This window comes from Myotis myotis, unplaced genomic scaffold (genome assembly GCF_014108235.1).
Source record: "Myotis myotis isolate mMyoMyo1 unplaced genomic scaffold, mMyoMyo1.p scaffold_m19_p_9, whole genome shotgun sequence".
NCBI lineage: Eukaryota > Metazoa > Chordata > Mammalia > Chiroptera > Vespertilionidae > Myotis > Myotis myotis.
The window spans coordinates 31,632,632-31,650,839 of NW_023416401.1; the positions used below are offsets into that span (position 1 = coordinate 31,632,632).

Below are 18,208 nucleotides of genomic sequence, written 5' to 3' on the forward strand. Positions count from 1 at the left end.
GGTGAAAAGTCACAGTGGTAGAAACTGCATCGGCAAAGACCCAGAAAGTGGAATGAATATGTCACTGTCCTAGGACGGCGAGGGGTCTAGAGGAAGGGGTACACATTTGAAGGAACAAGAAGTAAAACTGAACACCTGAAACTTGAACACCAGATAGGAGACTTTGGATTTGATGTTAGTGGTTTTAGGCTGTTTTTAAGAGTATTGCTGCAGAGTCATATGGCTAAAGGAGTGAGTTTTATTGTCACTGTTTTGGCTTTAGTTTGATTCTGTTGTTTGTTTGTTTTAGTGTTTCGACAGCAATACTGGTGTGCTGGTGAATGTTGAACAACCAGCTATCTAGGGGGCAAGTACCCAATTTGCAGCATTGGCCAACTCCCATGACATAAATACTCCCAGTGTGGTTGATTTCAAGCTAGTCATATACTGTCACTGAAAACAGAGCTGGACCCAGCCAGCTGAAATGTTCTTGAACAGCCAAGGGCACAGGACGAATATGTGACAGTCCCCTTACCCCTTTCTTCACTTTCTCTTCTCTTCACCCCTGTGAATGCCCTCCATCAAAGCAAGGACTTTAGGACTCTCTTAATTGGCCCTCTACCTCATAAATAACAAAGTGAAAAGCCAGGAGAAACACACTGATATGAAAATAAAGTGTGTGCGTGTTACAACAGCTTCTCACAATGAAATAAATGATTAAAATAGCCAAGCAGTGTTTTGATTTTAAAGTATTCACACAAATCCAACCGCTAATGTAAAAAATATCCTGAAAATTCAGCACCAACTCACACCTTTAGGTAATTAGAAATTGGCATTTAATTGCCATTTTAGTGGTAGAAATTCACAGAAATGAGCTAATTGTTTGGATTCTCTAATGCATCAACTGGATTCCCTTGATCCCAGTATTGAATGTGATTCTCAATAAATGTTGCATTACTCTCCAGAGTTTCTAACCTAAATCTTTCTCTATTCAAATAAAATATATTAGTCCTGCTATCGTGACTTGCTGTATGAAGTCAAATCCTATATAATAAAGAATCAATATGCAAATGGTCATCACACCCTCACGCTATCACACTGTAATGGCTCAGACACCCAACACTGGGGAGAGAGGAATGGGGACCAGCCAGAAACAAATGAGCTCGCGAGAGAGGAATGGGGACAAGCCAGGCTGTGGCCCGGGGGAGGGACAAGCTGCCTGCCCCATGGTCCTGGGCGCCTGCGGCTGCAGCCCAGGCAAAACCACCCACCCACGGTCCCCTGCGGCTGCTGCTGGCCTGGGCGAAGCTGGCCTGGGTTCTGGGTGCCTGCGGCCGGCCAAAGAGAGGGAAGCCCGGGTCCCAGGTGCAGGGTGAGGTAGAGGCAGTTAGGGGTGATCAGACCGACAGGGGAGCAGTTAGGGGCGATCAGGCAGGCTGGCAGGCAGAGGTGGTTAGGGGCGATCAGGCAGGCAGGCGAGCGATTAGGAGCCAGTGGTCCTGGATTGCAAGAGGAAGTCGGACATCCCCTGAGGGGTTCTGGATTGGAGAAGGTGCAGGCCAGGCTGAGGGACACCCCCCCCCCGCCCTCCCACCCCCACCCCCCCATGTGCAGAATTTTGTGTACTGAGCCTCTAGTATTAAATAAAAAATAGCCGTCGCGGCTATTGTTAAGACATATGCGGGAAGCAGTTGAAATCAGAGACCTATCTCTTTCATTGTTTTTACTATTAGATATACATTCACTTGATTTGTCTGCCCTTAAAGTGATTTATTAAATCTGAGTGACTGGTAAAGCTGAATCAGCGAACCTGGCCTCTGCTTAAGAAAAACAAAAGCAAACGTAGACCCACTCTTAGTGCATGAGCTTCAGAGGCCACCAGAGGACTAGATACAACCATTCTAATAGTTTGTACTCATTCAATAATGCTCATTTGATATTTTAATCATTGTATTGGAAATCCATTGAAGTTGACCTTCCTACCAATTCTGAAACAAAGGACTCGTTTCCCCCAAAGAGTGGCACAAATGGGAGTATTCTTTTTGAACTTCTTAAATGATCTTGGTCGTGTTTGTACCTGGATGCTCATTGTCAGCATTTCCTGAAACTGTGGCATTTTTCTTCTTTCCTGATCCTATCTCAGTCTCACTGCCTTCTGATTGTGGATTTTCCTAGTCATAATAAAATTTTAGACTTGGAAAGACCCTTCAAAGTCATTTTGTCTGTGAGGAACAAACTTAGGAAAATAACATGCTCATGAATGCACATACCTGTCTTACTTCTTCACTGGACTTGGACAGAAAAATTGTAATTTAATTAAATTAATGAGTCAATCAGGCCAAATATAAGCATGACTATTATGGCATCAATTGTTTATCATATTTCTCAGGCTAGGTAATTGACATAAAGTTCTTCAAATATGCTCTACACAAGAAAGTAGTATGACTGTTCTATGAAAAATATGAAGTATGAAAGATATACTTTTGTATCTATCAATCAACTTTCAACCAGTGTAAGAACTTCAACATTACAAATACAGTTGACTGTATCCCTCACCCTTGCCCAGAAATAGTTGTGTGCATGTAGTTCTTTATGCCTGAATCCTTAAGTGATTAACATTCTGAATGTTTACTACTTTTTACCTTCCTTTATTTTTCTCAATGTTATGTTTGTAAGATAACATAGGTCACACAATTTATACAAATTTGTTGATTTATAGTATTTATTTTATCTAATGGATCTATCCTAATTTAATCTATTTATTCTCCTCTTGATGGATATGTAGGTTATTCCCAATTTCCAGCTTTCTCACCTCCCTTTCTTTTCTTTTTTTTTTTTTTTAATATATATTTTATTGATTTTTTTTTAAAGAGAGGAAGGGAGAGGGATAGAGAGTTAGAAACATCGATGAGAGAGAAACATCGATCAGCTGCCTCCTGCACACCCCCTACTGGGGATGTGCCCGCAACCAAGGTACATGCCCTTGACCGGAATTGAACCTGGGACCCTTGACTCCACAGACTGACTCTCTATCCACTGAGCCAAACCGGTTAGGGCCTCACCTCCCTTTCAAGAGGTATAATCACTCTGAATAAATAAGATCAATGATGATAATAAATTGGAAAGGAAATGTTTGCCTGTTTAAGAGAACATGATGTTTTAAGCAGTTTAGTACATACTTTTATATATGAAAAAAATGTAATAATTTCATATGCCTGGAAAACAGCACTATCTAGATAACATTGTATGGGAAATGTATACATAGATATTATTAATTTATTAAATCTGGACTTCTATGCAAAACCTGGTTAGCTTAGTCCCAAATGCAGAATTTACTAAAAATAAAATTTAACTTATTGTTCAATGCCTGTAATGTATACTTAAAATTACTTTAGAGAGCCTCACACATATATTACCCTATGCCAGTGGTCAGCAAACTCATTAGTCAACAGAGCCAAATATCAACACAGTACAACGACTGAAATTTCTTTTGAGAGCCAAATTTTTTAAACTTAAACTATATAGGTAGGTACATTGTTATTAACTTAATTAGGGTACTCCTACGGCTTAGGAAGAGCCACACTCAAGGGGCCAAAGAGCGCATGTGGCTTGCGAGCCGCAGTTCGCCGACCACTGGAGGGCATACACTGTCCCTGAACACTAATTTACTCTATTGAATGAGTCCACATATGTGAGAAGAAAACTCTCAAATCTACCCCTTCAGTCATAACTCCTCTCCCAAGCACAGACCCCATATTGCTCCCAGCATGAACTGAGTGAATGGATAGCTATTTGGGTGATTGGGTGAAGGAGCTGAATGAGATGTTATTGACTTCTAAAATTATCAGAGGCCTATTAAACGCCAAATATATAGGGATTAGCTACGCATTAGTATAGTTTCCATATTATCTATTCACTTTGATCAAATATCTAGACCCATGAGCAGACTCTAACTCAACATTTTTTAAAAATCTGTTCCATGAACATTAGCTCAGCAGAATATAATAAATATTACATACAATTTTGAAGAAATGGTTTTAATCAAATAAATTTGGGAAACAGAGGCTTAAACAAACACAAATGTATTGTTTTACTACAGAACCCCTCAAGTACTTTACTATAGTAATATGCATTGTGATTTTCTAACATTTTTTGGACCTAAGACTATTTTTTAACTATTGTTTCATTTTGTTTTGTTTTAATTAACAGCATTTCTGAGGACTAGCATTCAGACTAATGTACTTTAGTAGGCACTGGTCTAAACAATGAAGAAGGAAATTTTGTTGATAAAATGGTCCCCAAATAATGTATCAATTAGACTATGACCCATTCATTATACATGCTCTTCAATAGATTCCTCACTCTTATTGTTTCTGCAATGGTAGTATTATGAGTACACTGCTTTGTTAACTCAGCAAGCCAAGAGTCGTAGTTAATGGGTTAGCACAGTGGTCGGCAAACCGCGGCTCACGAGCCACATGCGGCTCTTTGGCCCCTTGAGTATGGCTCTTCCACACAATACCACGTGTGGGCGCACATGTACAGTGTGATTGAAACTTCGTGACCCATGCGCAGAAGTCGGTTTTCGGCCTGGGCGAGTCTATTTTGAAGAAGTGGCGTTAGAAGTGGGGGTGTGGGTCGGTCGGCCGACAGGAGACGTGGCGCAGGCGGGCCGCGGGATACACAGCACGGGGGAGGTACATTGTTTTGAGGTACGTTCACTGAGGTCGACCCCTTCCAACTCTCCCATCCACACTCATCTATCTGAAACAAGTATACAAGACGAGTGTGGATGGGAGAGTTGGAAGGGTCGACCTCAGTGAACGTACCTCCATCAGATTGAGGACGTTTTTAGCAAAGGCCAGCTTAAGAGTGCCCTAATTAAGTTAATAACAATGTACCTACCTATATAGTTTAAGTTTAAAAAATTTGGCTCTCAAAAGAAATTTCAATCGTTGTACTGTTGATATTTGGCTCTGTTGACTAATGAGTTTGCCGACCACTGGGTTAGCACCTCTGTCGCTGAAGGGTTCCATTCTAAATTGGGATCTCAGCCCAATCCTGGATCCAATAGCTGAATTTTCTCACAGCAGGTGGAGTGATTACTTTCACAAACTGCCTTTTTTACTCCCTCAATATATGCAGGCTATGAAATGTCTCTTTTAGAACCCAGATGCACAGAGCTAAGACTGTTGCCTCAAAGGGACTGTTTGCAAATTGGGAGCTTAATGCAGTCCACAGGTGGGACAGGCATAAGGCTCTGCGCTGGCTTCCTATGTCCCTGCTGTGGTGCAGGAATCAGCTGAAGCCACTGCTGGAGCTCTTGTTAGCCTCAACTCACTCAAATGGCACTTTCCATAAAATGCCCTGGGCAGTTTGTTTTCCATGAAAGAGCTATAATAACCTGTTCCACCAAACCCATCTTGACCCCCTTCCTTCCTTCTAATGAAATTAGTTCTCACTTGTGCTGTTTGATCGTGTTAGGCACACATTAAAAGTATACAAAGAATCTACACTTTTCCACTGATAAAATCATCCGTCATTATACATTTAGTTTAGATGAAGTGTTCTTAATCAAACTCTCTTATTCTTGTCCCAAAGGAAAGGAATTTGCATTTTACAAAAACCTCTGACACAACCACATTTGTTTTATTTATGGAGGTAAGGGCATCTCTGATTACTTTCATGTTTCTCTGTTCAGAAAAGGTAGAGCCATTTGTCAAAATAAAGCTTATGCAGGGCATGCCCTTTTCAGACCTTTTCTTTTTAGATTGGTTTGAGGATTTTTCCCTGGAATATCCTACATTAGAATACTCTCTAGTTCTATGACATTAGGGGAACTAGTTTGCCATTTGAAACCTAATTTTTTTATACCAAAAGGAGGTTAAATAATAATGCCGAACTCTATATAGTGGTCAGTTGGATTAAGTAATATGTGTCAAGCTCTTAGCATAAAGCAACTGCTCCATAGTGGTAGCTATTTTACTACTTTTTAAATTTACCAAAATGTTACTAATGGCTATTTCTAGGTGAGGGGGGGAAGACGGTCTTTCTGTTTGTTATTATTTTATGGTTTTATCACAATATCAATATATATAAAAGCCTAAGTGACCATTTGACCAGTAGCTATGATTCATACTGACCATCAGGGGGCAGATGCTCAATGTACAGGCATGTAAACATGCAACAGACTTGATGAGATTCCTCTCAGAATCTCAGAGGAAAGGGGGGAAGGGGGGAAGGCGGGAAGAGATTAAACAAAGATCTTATATGCAAAATAGAGGCCCAGTGCATGAATTCATGCACCAGTGGGGTCCCTCAGCCTGGCCTATGGGTATCAGGCAGAAACCAGCAGTCCGACACCCCCTGAGGGTCCTGGATTGTGAGAGGGCGCAGGCCAGGCCAAGGGACCCCACCAGTGCACAAATCGGTGCACCAGGTCTCTAGTATAATATATGCAATGTAAATGAACATGACTTTAACACAGTATGTATTTAATTACATAAAGAGTATATGAAAAAACATATATATTTACATGATATATATTCCTATCTTTTCCTTCCTGTCTCTAAACAAGTTTTATTTCTGATAACATTGATTCGCTTTCATTGGACTCAAATGAGATAAAGAAGGCAAATAGTGTTATCTTTTTGGCACAGAGGAAGAACATATGACTCTGAAAAATCCTCCAGGGGAATGCAGCTAGTCGATGTCATACTGACACTTGAACCCAAATTTCTAATTTGAAGTTCATTGTTAATTCTCAAGACTAAAAGAAAAAAACATACTAGACTTACCTTTCTTGGAATAATATGGAAAAAAAAATCAACTAAGTATTACAAATAATGAAGAGATTCCTGAATTCAAGGATTATATTAGCATTTTCTCTACTTTTTTCCCTTCTGGCTTTGATGTATGTCTAAAGTAAAAGCTCTCTTAGCCACTAGTACATGCCTAGTTTTTAACTGCTTCACTTAGAGTGCAAGCACCTATAACTGGACCAGACATGTTGTTTATTTAATAATATAGTTTATTAGCTTGTTTTGAGAGTGAGCATTGATTTAGGGGTCTTTATAATATTTCCAGAACTCCAGAGAAACCATGATACCTTTCTAAATTTTAGATTACATAAGACTCTGAGGTCAATGAAAAGCTTTTTGGTACCTTTGGAGCAGAAACTGGGTATCCTTTGTTTTAAATCATTAAGAAGATTCAAACATACTTTATGCTAATTTAACCATGGAAATATAAAAGCAACTGAATTTCCTCCTCTTTTTCTTTCCTTCCACAGCTTAAAGGGAGCTGACGCTGGCAATGGGATCAGAGTGTTTGTGCCTGATATTGGGATGTTCATCGCTAGTCTGGCCATCTGGCTCATCTGCAGAAACATCGTTCAGAAACCAGTGACAGAAGAAGCAGCACAGTATAACCTGGAGTTTGAAAATGAAGAACTGGTAAATCTGACTTCATAAATCTTCCTTTGATTTCTGAGGGCCTTGACCCTTAACAGGAGTGGAAGTGGAATAGTCATAGCTACATGTGCATAGTGCTGTATGCTTTACTGTGCTTGGCTTAAACCTGTGTGGTCCTGATGGGTCTGCATTCTCATCAACACCTTGTCTACGAGGAGACAGGTGTAGGGAATGAAAGTGTCACCCTTCTTGACATTCATCCCCTATGGCCAGGGCTTGACCCAGTGTCCTGTTCACTCCCCCAAACTCTCATCTAATATTAGCTCAGATGGTTAACCTTTCACGGTTCATAGTACTATGGTCCATTGGTCTAGGTACCTAGGTTATTGCAAAATATTTAGAGAAGTAGTAACACCTGGTAGTTTTAGGAGAAAAACAATTAATTTCACCTTTAAGGGAAGCTTTTCGATCTGTGTACCTGTGCTCTTCAGGGAAAAGTGATGTAAATGAAGCGTGCTTTGGTCAAGTTATTTTAAAGTTCTCTAGAGAAAATAGATATGCATTTGAAAAAGTATAAGAATTTTTTAAAGGCAAAAACAAAACAAAACACTGAGTACCATGTATGGTAACTTTGAGCTATGGTTTTTTAAGGAGAAGGGTTTCAGGAGTAACTACTGAGTCAGGGAACATGTCAGATTTCACTCCTTGGTGAATGATGCTTATCAGATAACATCTTACACTGTCCCCCAACCAGTGTCTGCTCCTTTGGGTTCCTTAGTAAAATGCTACTTGCTCCTCATTTTGCTCTTTTCCAATTTGAGAGGCAGTAGAGCAGTTTTTAAAATTTCAAACCCAGGGTCCTCTTAGGATAATAGAAAGTGAAGTTGTATGGTATGAGTTGAGGCCAACCCACTCAAAGAAACAGTCCTTTTTGTGCCACTTGTGGCAGACAAGCATGAATAAATTACAAAGCTTCTTAGAGAAAGAACTTCCGCCTCCAGGGTCGGATGCTCTTTTCCCAGCGGACAGGGAAAACCTACATTGACCAACAGAAGGATGGATGTTAGGTTACAGTTAAGTTCATGCATTTAGTGAAGAAGGGACTCAAATCTATTACAAAGACCAATTCTAAAATCAAGTTTGTGTCCTGGTTACACCCAATTCTCAAAGACAGACTCATGGTACCTCTCTCCCACTTGAGATTTGTTTAACTATCTGTGCCCCATCTATTATTAACCATATTATTTAATGATAATAAGAGGGATGAGTATTCTAAACATTACTTATTTGGGGCTTTGAAAATACTGTCATTTATTATGAGGCTGATATCCTCTCAGTTAAATTGGCTTTGGCCTAATTTAGATATTAACTTGTATTTTCTTAGCATATTTCTGCCTACCAGGTGGCCTGGGAGGAGCAGGCTAGAGTGTGAATCTTCTAAGATAAACCCACAAGGAAATTTTTTCTTGCATGTGAACAATCTGTCTTGATTCTGAAAAGAATAGAAGAACACGGCCAAAATACACAGGGGAATTTATTTTATTCTGAAGGGCCCCACATACTTCCTGTTGCTTATAAATCTTGGCTTTTGCACTCTGGACTGTTTAGTTTTTGGAGGATCCTTTGACAGAATAGTGTTTCTTGGCATTGTTTCTTCTTTCATTTATCTCAGTAGAGAAATGGCAAGATTAATCCACTGGTGCCTGGGAGAATTCCTTTTCAAATCCAGCATTGTTTTAAAGTAGCAATTAATCCCTGGAGAGGACTCTTAAATCTCCCCTAATCTTCATGGGCTTGATGATGAGCTCAAGTTTGCTGTTTCAAAGGGCATCACAAATCCAAGGGTCCCCTGGAAAACCCTGGGTGAGGTGGAGACTGACAGCAGGTGGGAGACTGACTTGCTCTTGCATTGGACAGAGAGCAGACCTCAGTAAGGGAACCAATTCCTCATTGCCATAGGAGGTTCTGTTTCATCCGACTCCTCTGTGGTCCTGTTGGTTTGTTCATTTTAATTTATAAGCACATCTAAAAATCAGAACTGGGAGAAAGATTCCTATTCCAAAATCTTTAAAAAAAAATGAGTTAGGTTATGAAAAGTAAATTGTGTAGAAGAGGGTTCCCTGTGCAATGAAACACTATGTAATTTCACCAAACTGATACTGATCTTGTATATTTCTATACTTCTAACTTTATTTAGCTATTTAATGAGATTTCAGCCTTCTTTATGAAGCAAATGCTATTTTAATATAATGTTAAACCAAATTTATAAGGTCTATTTATATAAGAATTTTAGTCATGACTTGGTGTGTTTAAAGAAAAATCTTCTAAATAGTCTAACAAATCAAATATGAAGGACAACAAGAATATTCCAGTATAAGTCATCCACCAAATGTTAAAACTTCAGGAATGCAACATTTTGGTCCTGCTAATATCATTTGGAAATTTGTTCTGAATCTCAAAAACTGCACTAGCCTTTCCAATACCCAATGTCCATTAGGCAACTGTGGCACCTGCATTGTGCCACATCTGATGACCAGCTGGGCAGTGTCTCAAAGTTTTAGCTTTGAGATTCAAGTTATTATTTTTTTTAAAAGAAACAAAGAATGGAAGAAATCGACCTTTTTATTGTTGCCTTCTAATTAGGCATTTGGCATTTGCTCAGCTCTCCCCTGAGATTTAGTCCAAAGTCACCGGCTTTAAATTTTCTAGATCCTGTGTTTTCAGACATAATAATCTGAAACATGGAACTATTCAGAACAATAAGAAGCTGGACAGCTGCCCAGTTGCCCTGCAAACCTTGCACTCCATTACTTTTACTGCCTCTCAGGATCATTCTCAGAAACTGGGCAAGAATCACTGTCATATGTCCCCCAAAAGGCAGCACACTTGGTCTGCCTTTTCTGGGTTAAACCCATTCATAATCAGGGTGTAGCTTTTAATTCTAGTGATTTTAGATGCCATTAATTTAAATACAGGAACATTTTTTAAAAATATATTTTATTGATTTTTTACAGAGAGGAAGGGAGAGGGATAGAGAGTTAGAAACATAAATGAGAGAGAAACATCGACCAGCTGCCTCCTGCACACTCCCTACTGGGGATGTGCCCACAACCAAGGTACATGCCCTTGACCGGAATCAAACCCGGGACCCTTCAATCCACAGGCTGACGCTCTATCCACTGAGCCAAACTGGTTAGGGCAGGAACATTTTTGATTGCAGAAAATCATTGTCCCACTGTCTTCAAGAAAGCTTCATTATTACAGTGTGAATGTCACTGAGTATTTATTAGAGTGACTGACTTTGTAGCCCACAATGTCTACATCGCACTGGACGTAAGGTGAGAGCATGGATTCCCACTCACCCTTTCTTCTGATAATGCACACCTGGGAGCTTACCAACGTGACAGCCAGTCAAGGGCAGCATTGTCACACAGAAGGGCAGGGATGTTATCATTATTTTAAATTTTATTTTTAAATTACAGTTTACATTCAACACTACTTTGTATTAGTTTCAAGTGCACAGCACAGTGGTTAGACAATCACATACTCTGCGCAGCGATCTCCCACCTGACACATACATCGTTGATGCAATATTACCAACGCTCTTCGCTATGCTGTACTTTACATTCCCATGACTGTTTTGTGACTCTCAGTTACTACTTCTTAATCCCTTTACCTTTTTCACCTGATTCATAACCCCTCATCCCTCTGGCAACCATTAATCTGTTCTCTATACCTATGAGTCTTTTTCTATTTTGCTTATTCGTTTATTTTATTCTTTAGAGTGAAATCACATAGTATTTATCTTTCTCTGTCTGACCTATTTCACTTAGCATAGGACCCTCTAGGTCAGTGGTTCTCAACCTGTGGGTCATGACCCCTTTGGCGGTCAAACGACCCTTTCACAGGGGTTGCCTAAGACCATCCTGCATATCAGATATTTACATTACGATTCATAACAGTAGCAACATTACAGTTATGAAGTAGCAACGAAAAGAATTTTATGGTTGGGTCACAACATGAGGAACTGTATTGAAAGGGCCAGAAGGTTGAGAACCACTGCTCTAGATCTATCCATGCTGTCAAAATGGTATGATTTCATTCTTTTATGGCCAAGTAATGTTTCATTGCATATATGTACCACCACTTTTTTATCCACTTGTCTATTGACGAACACTTGGGCTGCTTCCATATCTTGGCTATCTATAATAATAAAAGCATAATATGCTAATTAGACCAGGCATCCTTCTGGATGTCCTTCCGGATGACCTTCCAGATGAAGCTGGGGCTGGGGAAGCCTGGGTCCCGGGTGCCAGAGGGAAGCCGGTGCCGGCAGCCAGGGGAAGGAAGGCCTACTCTTGCACAAATTTCATGCACTGGGCCTCTAGTTGTAAATAACACTACAATGAACACATGGGTGCATATATTCTTTCAAATTAGTGTTTTGGGTTTCTTTGGATATATACACAGAGGTCGAATTGTTGAGTATAATGCAGTTCCATTTTTTTATTTTTTGAGGAACCTCCATACTGTTTTCCATAGTGTCTGCACCAATCTGCATTCCCACCAACAGTGCACAAGGGTTCCCTTTTCTCCACATCCTCACCAACACTTGTTGTTTGTTGATTTATCCTAGAAGAAAACATAGGCAATAAAATCTTGGACATTTCTCATAGCAGTATTGTTTTCTGACATATCACCTCAAGCAAGGGAAACAAAAGAAAAAAATAAACTAATGTCACTACATCAAACTAAAAACTTCTTTGCACAGCAAAAGAAACCATCAACAACATGAAAAGACAACCCACTGAGTGGGAGAGCAGATTTGCCAAGGATACATCTGATAAGAGATTAATATCCAATATTTATAAAGAACTCATACAATTCAACACCAAAAAAACCCAAACAACCCAATTAAAAAATGGGCAAAGGACCTGAATCGACACTTCTCCAAAGAGGACATACAGATGGCCAATAGACATATGAAAACATGCTCAAGGTCACTAATCATCAGAGATTGCAAATTAAAACCACAATGAGATATCACCCCATACCTGTCAGAATGACTGTCATTAATAAATTGACCTGGAAGTTTGTAAAGGTTCTGAGGCAGGGCCCATCCCAAACCTAATAAATCGGCATCTCTGGGAGGTAGGAGAAGGTGTGAAGTGTTAGTAGGACAATTTCTTTTAAAGCTCCCTAGATCCTGTCCTCCTGGCTAACCTAACTAGTTACCGTCTGCTAACTCAGCTTGCCTTTACCTGTCCTTCATTAAACTTTCATTGCTCCATAGAAGGTGGTGGAAAGCATACATCTGCATACTCACTTTTCCAAATGAAGCAGGGACTATTTAAACAGCTCTTTCAAGTTTGGATAAAGAATTTTCCTAAAACAAGTGTAGCAACAGAATAAAATATTTGCTTTATCTGTACCATACTACCACATGAGACTTACATAATATGCATGACACCACAGAAACAAGTGCTTGCTCCCCCGGGGCACTGGGGGTCGCATTTATCTCCCGCAGTCAGTCACAACACTTGCCTCTTTCTGCCTTGGGCTCTTCTGTTGAAATGAGCCCATTCTGGTAAGATAAATTGTTAACTTTTAATAATAAACAATGAATAAACAACTCCTGAAAAATGTACTTTAGAAGAATACTCCCTTTTCCTCCCAGTTCTTTTGACTCATTATTTGTGACTTTGATAAACTTTCATTGAAATGTCCTCAATCAGTTCGTTTTAACTACGCAGAAGAGGAACATGGACTCAGCTGCATGAAAAGCTCCCATCTAACATCTGAAACCTAAAGGAGGCTCCACAGATAAATCACTTCAGTGTATTTTCCAATGAAGGGAGTCTGCCTTGGATATGAGTCAAACAAAGTAGTTCCGATTGTTGCCTCATCAGTTGACTGTGGATTCAGCAGCTCTGTGGTGGCAGATGTCAGCCAGTGTGTGAACGCAGGGTCCGTTGCTTCAGAGACACCCATGGCAGCTCTGTATTCCTGCAGGTCCTGGGTTCCCTCCCAGAATTTATCTAATTTAGGACATTTGGATGAAGCTTGGGAATCTACCCTCTTAAAGATTCCTAGGTGATCCTTAGTATTTGTTACAACCTGGGTTGAACCTTTTAGTGCTTGGAGGTAAAGAAATATGGATGTTTGGGTTTGACCAAAAGTAATTTATTGTGTCTTCCCAATGTGAGTGGAAATGACCACTAATGACTGTTGGGGATGAGGTGACAGGAGAGGCAACAGTGAGATGAGATGCAGGGGCTGCTTTGTGTTTAGGCTGATCCCATTCAGAGAGGAGTGGAGCCTCACCCAACTAAATCCACACCACTTAGAGCTTCCTCTCATGACATAAGAGGCGCAATCATAAGGGATGTGGGTGTGCACTGGCCATAGGTGCTCAGTGGTTAGAGCATTGGCCTATGCACTGGAGGGTCATGGGTTTGCTACCTGGTCAAGGGCACATACCTGGGTTGCAGGTTTAATTCTCGGGAAGCAACCAATCGATGTGTCTCTCTCACATGGATGTTTCTCCCTCTCTCTCTCTCTCTCTCTCTCTCTCTCTTTCTCTCTCTCGTTCCCCCTACCCCGCTTCTATCCTCTCTAAAAATCAATGGAAAAAATCCTCAGGTGAAGATTAATCAGTACAAACAAACAAAAACAAACAAAAAGGATGTGGAAGAGATGTGGGTGCATTTTGAAGTCAGTTACTTTTAAAGAAGGCTTGGTAAAGCATTCACATTTCTTCAGCTAAGTTTTAGATTAATGGACAATAATGATATGTAATATTTTATGTGGCTTTTTAAACTATAAAGGGTTCTGCTGGTCTTTAGTTTCTAAGACAGCGTAGGAACCAGGGGAACTAAATCAGTATTTATAGCTACCCCTTCTCCAAGGCCAGAATCAAGTTGTATTCAAATGCAGGGACGGATTGCAACCGTGACCAGCATGGCGGCTTGTTAGTAAATACCTGGGAGCGGGCCAGTGCTCTGCCCAGCGGCAGTGTTTATACTGCACCCAGGGAATCATTCAGGGGAAGAAAGCCTGCCTGTTAATAAGCCAGATGATGTGGCTAATGGCAGTGCTGGCCACGGCTTGGACGGTAGGGGCTCACAAAGTCAAACACAGCTCACTTTCGGCTCTCTCTCAGCTTGAAAGCTTTAGAAAGCATTTCCAACGGAGGGCCTCAGGGATTTTGGTACAAAAATGCCGAAAAACCTCAAATACAGTGGTATGTTTATAAAAATCGCAGGGGCCCCAGTCCCGCCTAAGAGAGGTCGGGGAAATGCATTTGTTTAACCTCACAAAGTTCTTGACCAGGGATTTTTACTCGATTTAATCTACATCCGTAGCAATTCTATAATTGAATAATAAGTCATTTATTATGAAAGTTATGAGTGTGTTTCTAACTGTGACCCAGGCAGCTCTGGCTATGTTCTCTCTCTCTGTCTCCTTTTTCAAGTGCAGTGACTGAAGGTTTTGGCCAGGTTTCCTTCATCCAGGAGGATTTTTAATGCATTGCTCACCTGCTGTGAGGGAATATTAAGCAGCAGGAGCCCCATGAGCAGATCCTTTATGTGTGGATGGTGGTGTGGTTGCCATAGCAATGGTGTCACTGGATTGACCCCTTTTTCCCCCTTAACTCTGCTTGGGAAAGACAAGCAGGTGGGAGGAAGAGCTGGCATGTGAGCTGGGGCCTTAGAGCTGAGAGGGGAACAGCATGGCCCAAGGCAAGGAGCTGTAGATTCCGAGTTCTCCCCATCCCCGCCCCCCACCCCCCACACAGACATGATTTCCTGCAGGTGATGTTTCTCGGCAAAGAGACGAGGATAAGGTTGGATGGAGAGATTGGTTCCAGGGTGGGGCAGCAACTCTGAAATCTCATCAGACCCCTGACTTTAAAGCCATCCACATGCCAGTGAACCTCGAATAAACGTCTCTTGCTTTGCCCGCTCCAGATTGCTATACTAGCTGTCCACTGACACCTCCAACAGGACTGCTGAAAGGCATCTCAGAGTTGAATTTCCACAATCCACTCATTATTGTCCCATCTCATCCATAAAGACAAAACTGTTGGAACTATCTTTGATCCCCCTCTATCCCTCCTCCCTCTACATTAGCTTACATTCCTGCTGACTGGAACTCCAAGACACACTGCAAAGACACTGCAAAAACTCTCTTCAGCTCCATAACTCCCCTCTCCTCAACCACAGCAGTAACCTCCCTTGGGATTCCCTTGTGAAATAGATCATCAAACCCCTCATTAGGTGAAGTGGTTGGTAATCAAAATCCTGCTAAGGTGGGTTCCAGAGAAGTGAAGTGTGGGGGAAGGAGCTAAGTCTTAGTGTTTCTTTGTAAGGCAAATGTGGGTTGGCAGGAGTGTGTTTTTCTAAGGGGAGCTGGTGAGGCATGTAGATTTGCTGATGGTGTGACCCAGGAGAAAGGGAGCACATGGTGATGCAGGGGAGAGGGGAGGCTGGCCGGGGCTGTCCCCTTCGGTGTCCCAGCATGTACAGCTCACCCACAGCCACAGGAGGGAGGGGTCTGAGTGTCTGCTCCACAGGTGGGTTCATTTTTATTTTTTAAGTATAGTTGGTGTATAATACTATATTGGTTATGGTAGTTTCAGTGTACAATATAGTGATTTGACATTTTTATACCTTATAATGTTGTCACCCCACTAATTCTAGTGATCACCTGTCACCAAGCAAACTTATCACAATATTATTGACCCTAGACCAGGGGTGGGCAAACTTTTTGACTCGAGGGCCACAATGGGTTCTTAAACTGGACCGGAGGGCTGGAACAAAAGCATGGATGGAGTGTTTGTGTGAACTAATATAAATTCAAAGTAAACATCATTACATAAAAGGGTACGGTCTTTTTTTTTTTTTTAGTTTTATTCATTTCAAACGGGCCGGATCCGACCCGCGGGCCGTAGTTTGCCCACGGCTGGGCTAGACCCATTCACCTGTTCACCCATCCTCCACCAATTGCCTTCTGGTAACCATCCCTTTGGTCTCTGTTTCTATCAGTCTATTGTTGCTTTGTTTGTTGGTTGGTTTTATGTGTTTTTTAGATTCCACATGTAAGTGAAACCATATGATATTTGTCTTTCTTTGCCTGACTTATTTCACCTAACATAATACCCTCTAGATCCATCCATATTGTCACAAATGGCAAGATTTCATTTTTTTATTTCTGTGTAATATTCCATTGGGTGTATGTGGAATATTATCTATCTATCATCTATCAATTTCTTTATATATCATCTATTGATTGACATTGGGTAGCTTCCATATCTTGACTGTCTTTTATATATATAAAAAGCCAGTGACTGGAAAGCCATAATGACTAGAATGACTGGTCGCTATAACGCCCACTGCAGCCAGAGAACCGGCCCAATCAGGGGGTGGGGCAGGCCGGCCAACCTCCCATGGCCCCTACCCCCGGCCAGCCCTGCCCCTGATCAGCCCACCCCCAATCAGCCCCCACCACCCTGATCAGCCCACAGCCCCTTCTCCTAGCCACCTCTGCCCCCAATCCTCACCCCCCCCCCCACCAATCAGGGGTGGGGCCAGCTGGCCCACCACCCGCAGCCCCTCCCCACAGCTGGCCAGGCCCTGATTGGGCCCTGACCAGGGCGGGCTGGCCGGCCAACATCCCGCTGTCTCCTCCTCCTGACAGGCCCGGCCCTGATCCACCGATCCACTGATTGGGGCCAGGCCAGCCGGACCCCACCCGTGCATGAATTCATGCACTGGGCCTCTAGTTATAAATAATGCTACAGTGAACATAGGAGTGCATACGTCTTTTTGAATTAGTGTTCTTATTTTCTTTGGATAAATACCCGGAAGTGGAATTGCTGGTGGGCTTTAGATAGGTGGGCTGATGAACTGGCCTGAGCTCACCCCTCTTCTCTCAGTGCAGTAGGAAGTAGGGTCATCAGCTGACATGGGGAAGGATAAGGAGGTGGGGAGAAGTAGGTCGGGGAACATATGCCTTCTTTCTGAACACACCGTGGACCTTGACCAGCTCTTTCCTCTGCCTGGAATCTCTTACCTAGGGTTTCTCACGTGGCTTGTGACATTGTGACATTCACATCTTAGCTTAAATGTCACCTCCTCAGAGCGGCTCTCTGACCTCAGAATCTAAAATGGCCACCCTGTCACTCACAATCACACCGCCCTATTTTAATTCTCTGATCAGCATATATCACTGTGAGATATTTAAGTTGTTTATTTTTTACTTATTTACATGTTTATTGCTTCATCTTTCACTAGAGATACTAGCACACAATAGGCCTTGAGCACATAGAAACATTTTAATGAATAAGCATGAGAAATTACTTTTCCTTCGGGAAAAAATACAAATGTGTCATGATGGAATACGATAAAACCAGATTTGGGTGTATAAACTTGAATAGGCCTTGGATTAAATGTGTGTGTGTGTGTATGTGTGTGCATGCGCATGCGTGTATGCGTTCCCATGTGTGGCGGGGTACATTAGCAACCAACTTAAGATGCAAGTGGTCGTATTCTCCTAGGCAAACAGAGGATCCCTCAGTCCTCAAGTCCACTCAGCACTTGAACTTTATCTAGGTGCAGATAAAGTTCAAGTGCTGAGTGGACTTGTGCCCAGTGCCAGTGAATTCGGACATAGTTAGAGGTCCAGATACCATTAGTGAACATTATGTAAATATCTAAACTGAGTGTATCAAAGAAAGACCTTTAAAATGGGAAATGGAGAGGCCAGGCTCTCCTCTTTAAGCCTTAAATAGATGTGTGAACTGGGCCTAAAAACCC

The 18,208-nt window shown here is 41.6% G+C and overlaps 1 protein-coding gene across 5 annotated transcripts in view; it reads left to right on the top strand.

The window, feature by feature from the left end:
• The window catches only part of PIEZO2 (piezo type mechanosensitive ion channel component 2), a 342,209-nt gene that overhangs the window by 190,137 nt on the left and 133,864 nt on the right, over window positions 1–18,208 (top strand). For all 5 annotated transcript variants that reach the window (XM_036322510.1, XM_036322514.1, XM_036322512.1 and 2 more), the window contains exon 5: window positions 7,271–7,433. In XM_036322510.1, the coding sequence (XP_036178403.1) occupies window positions 7,271–7,433 (163 nt within the window). The remainder of the gene's footprint in view (window positions 1–7,270; window positions 7,434–18,208) is intronic.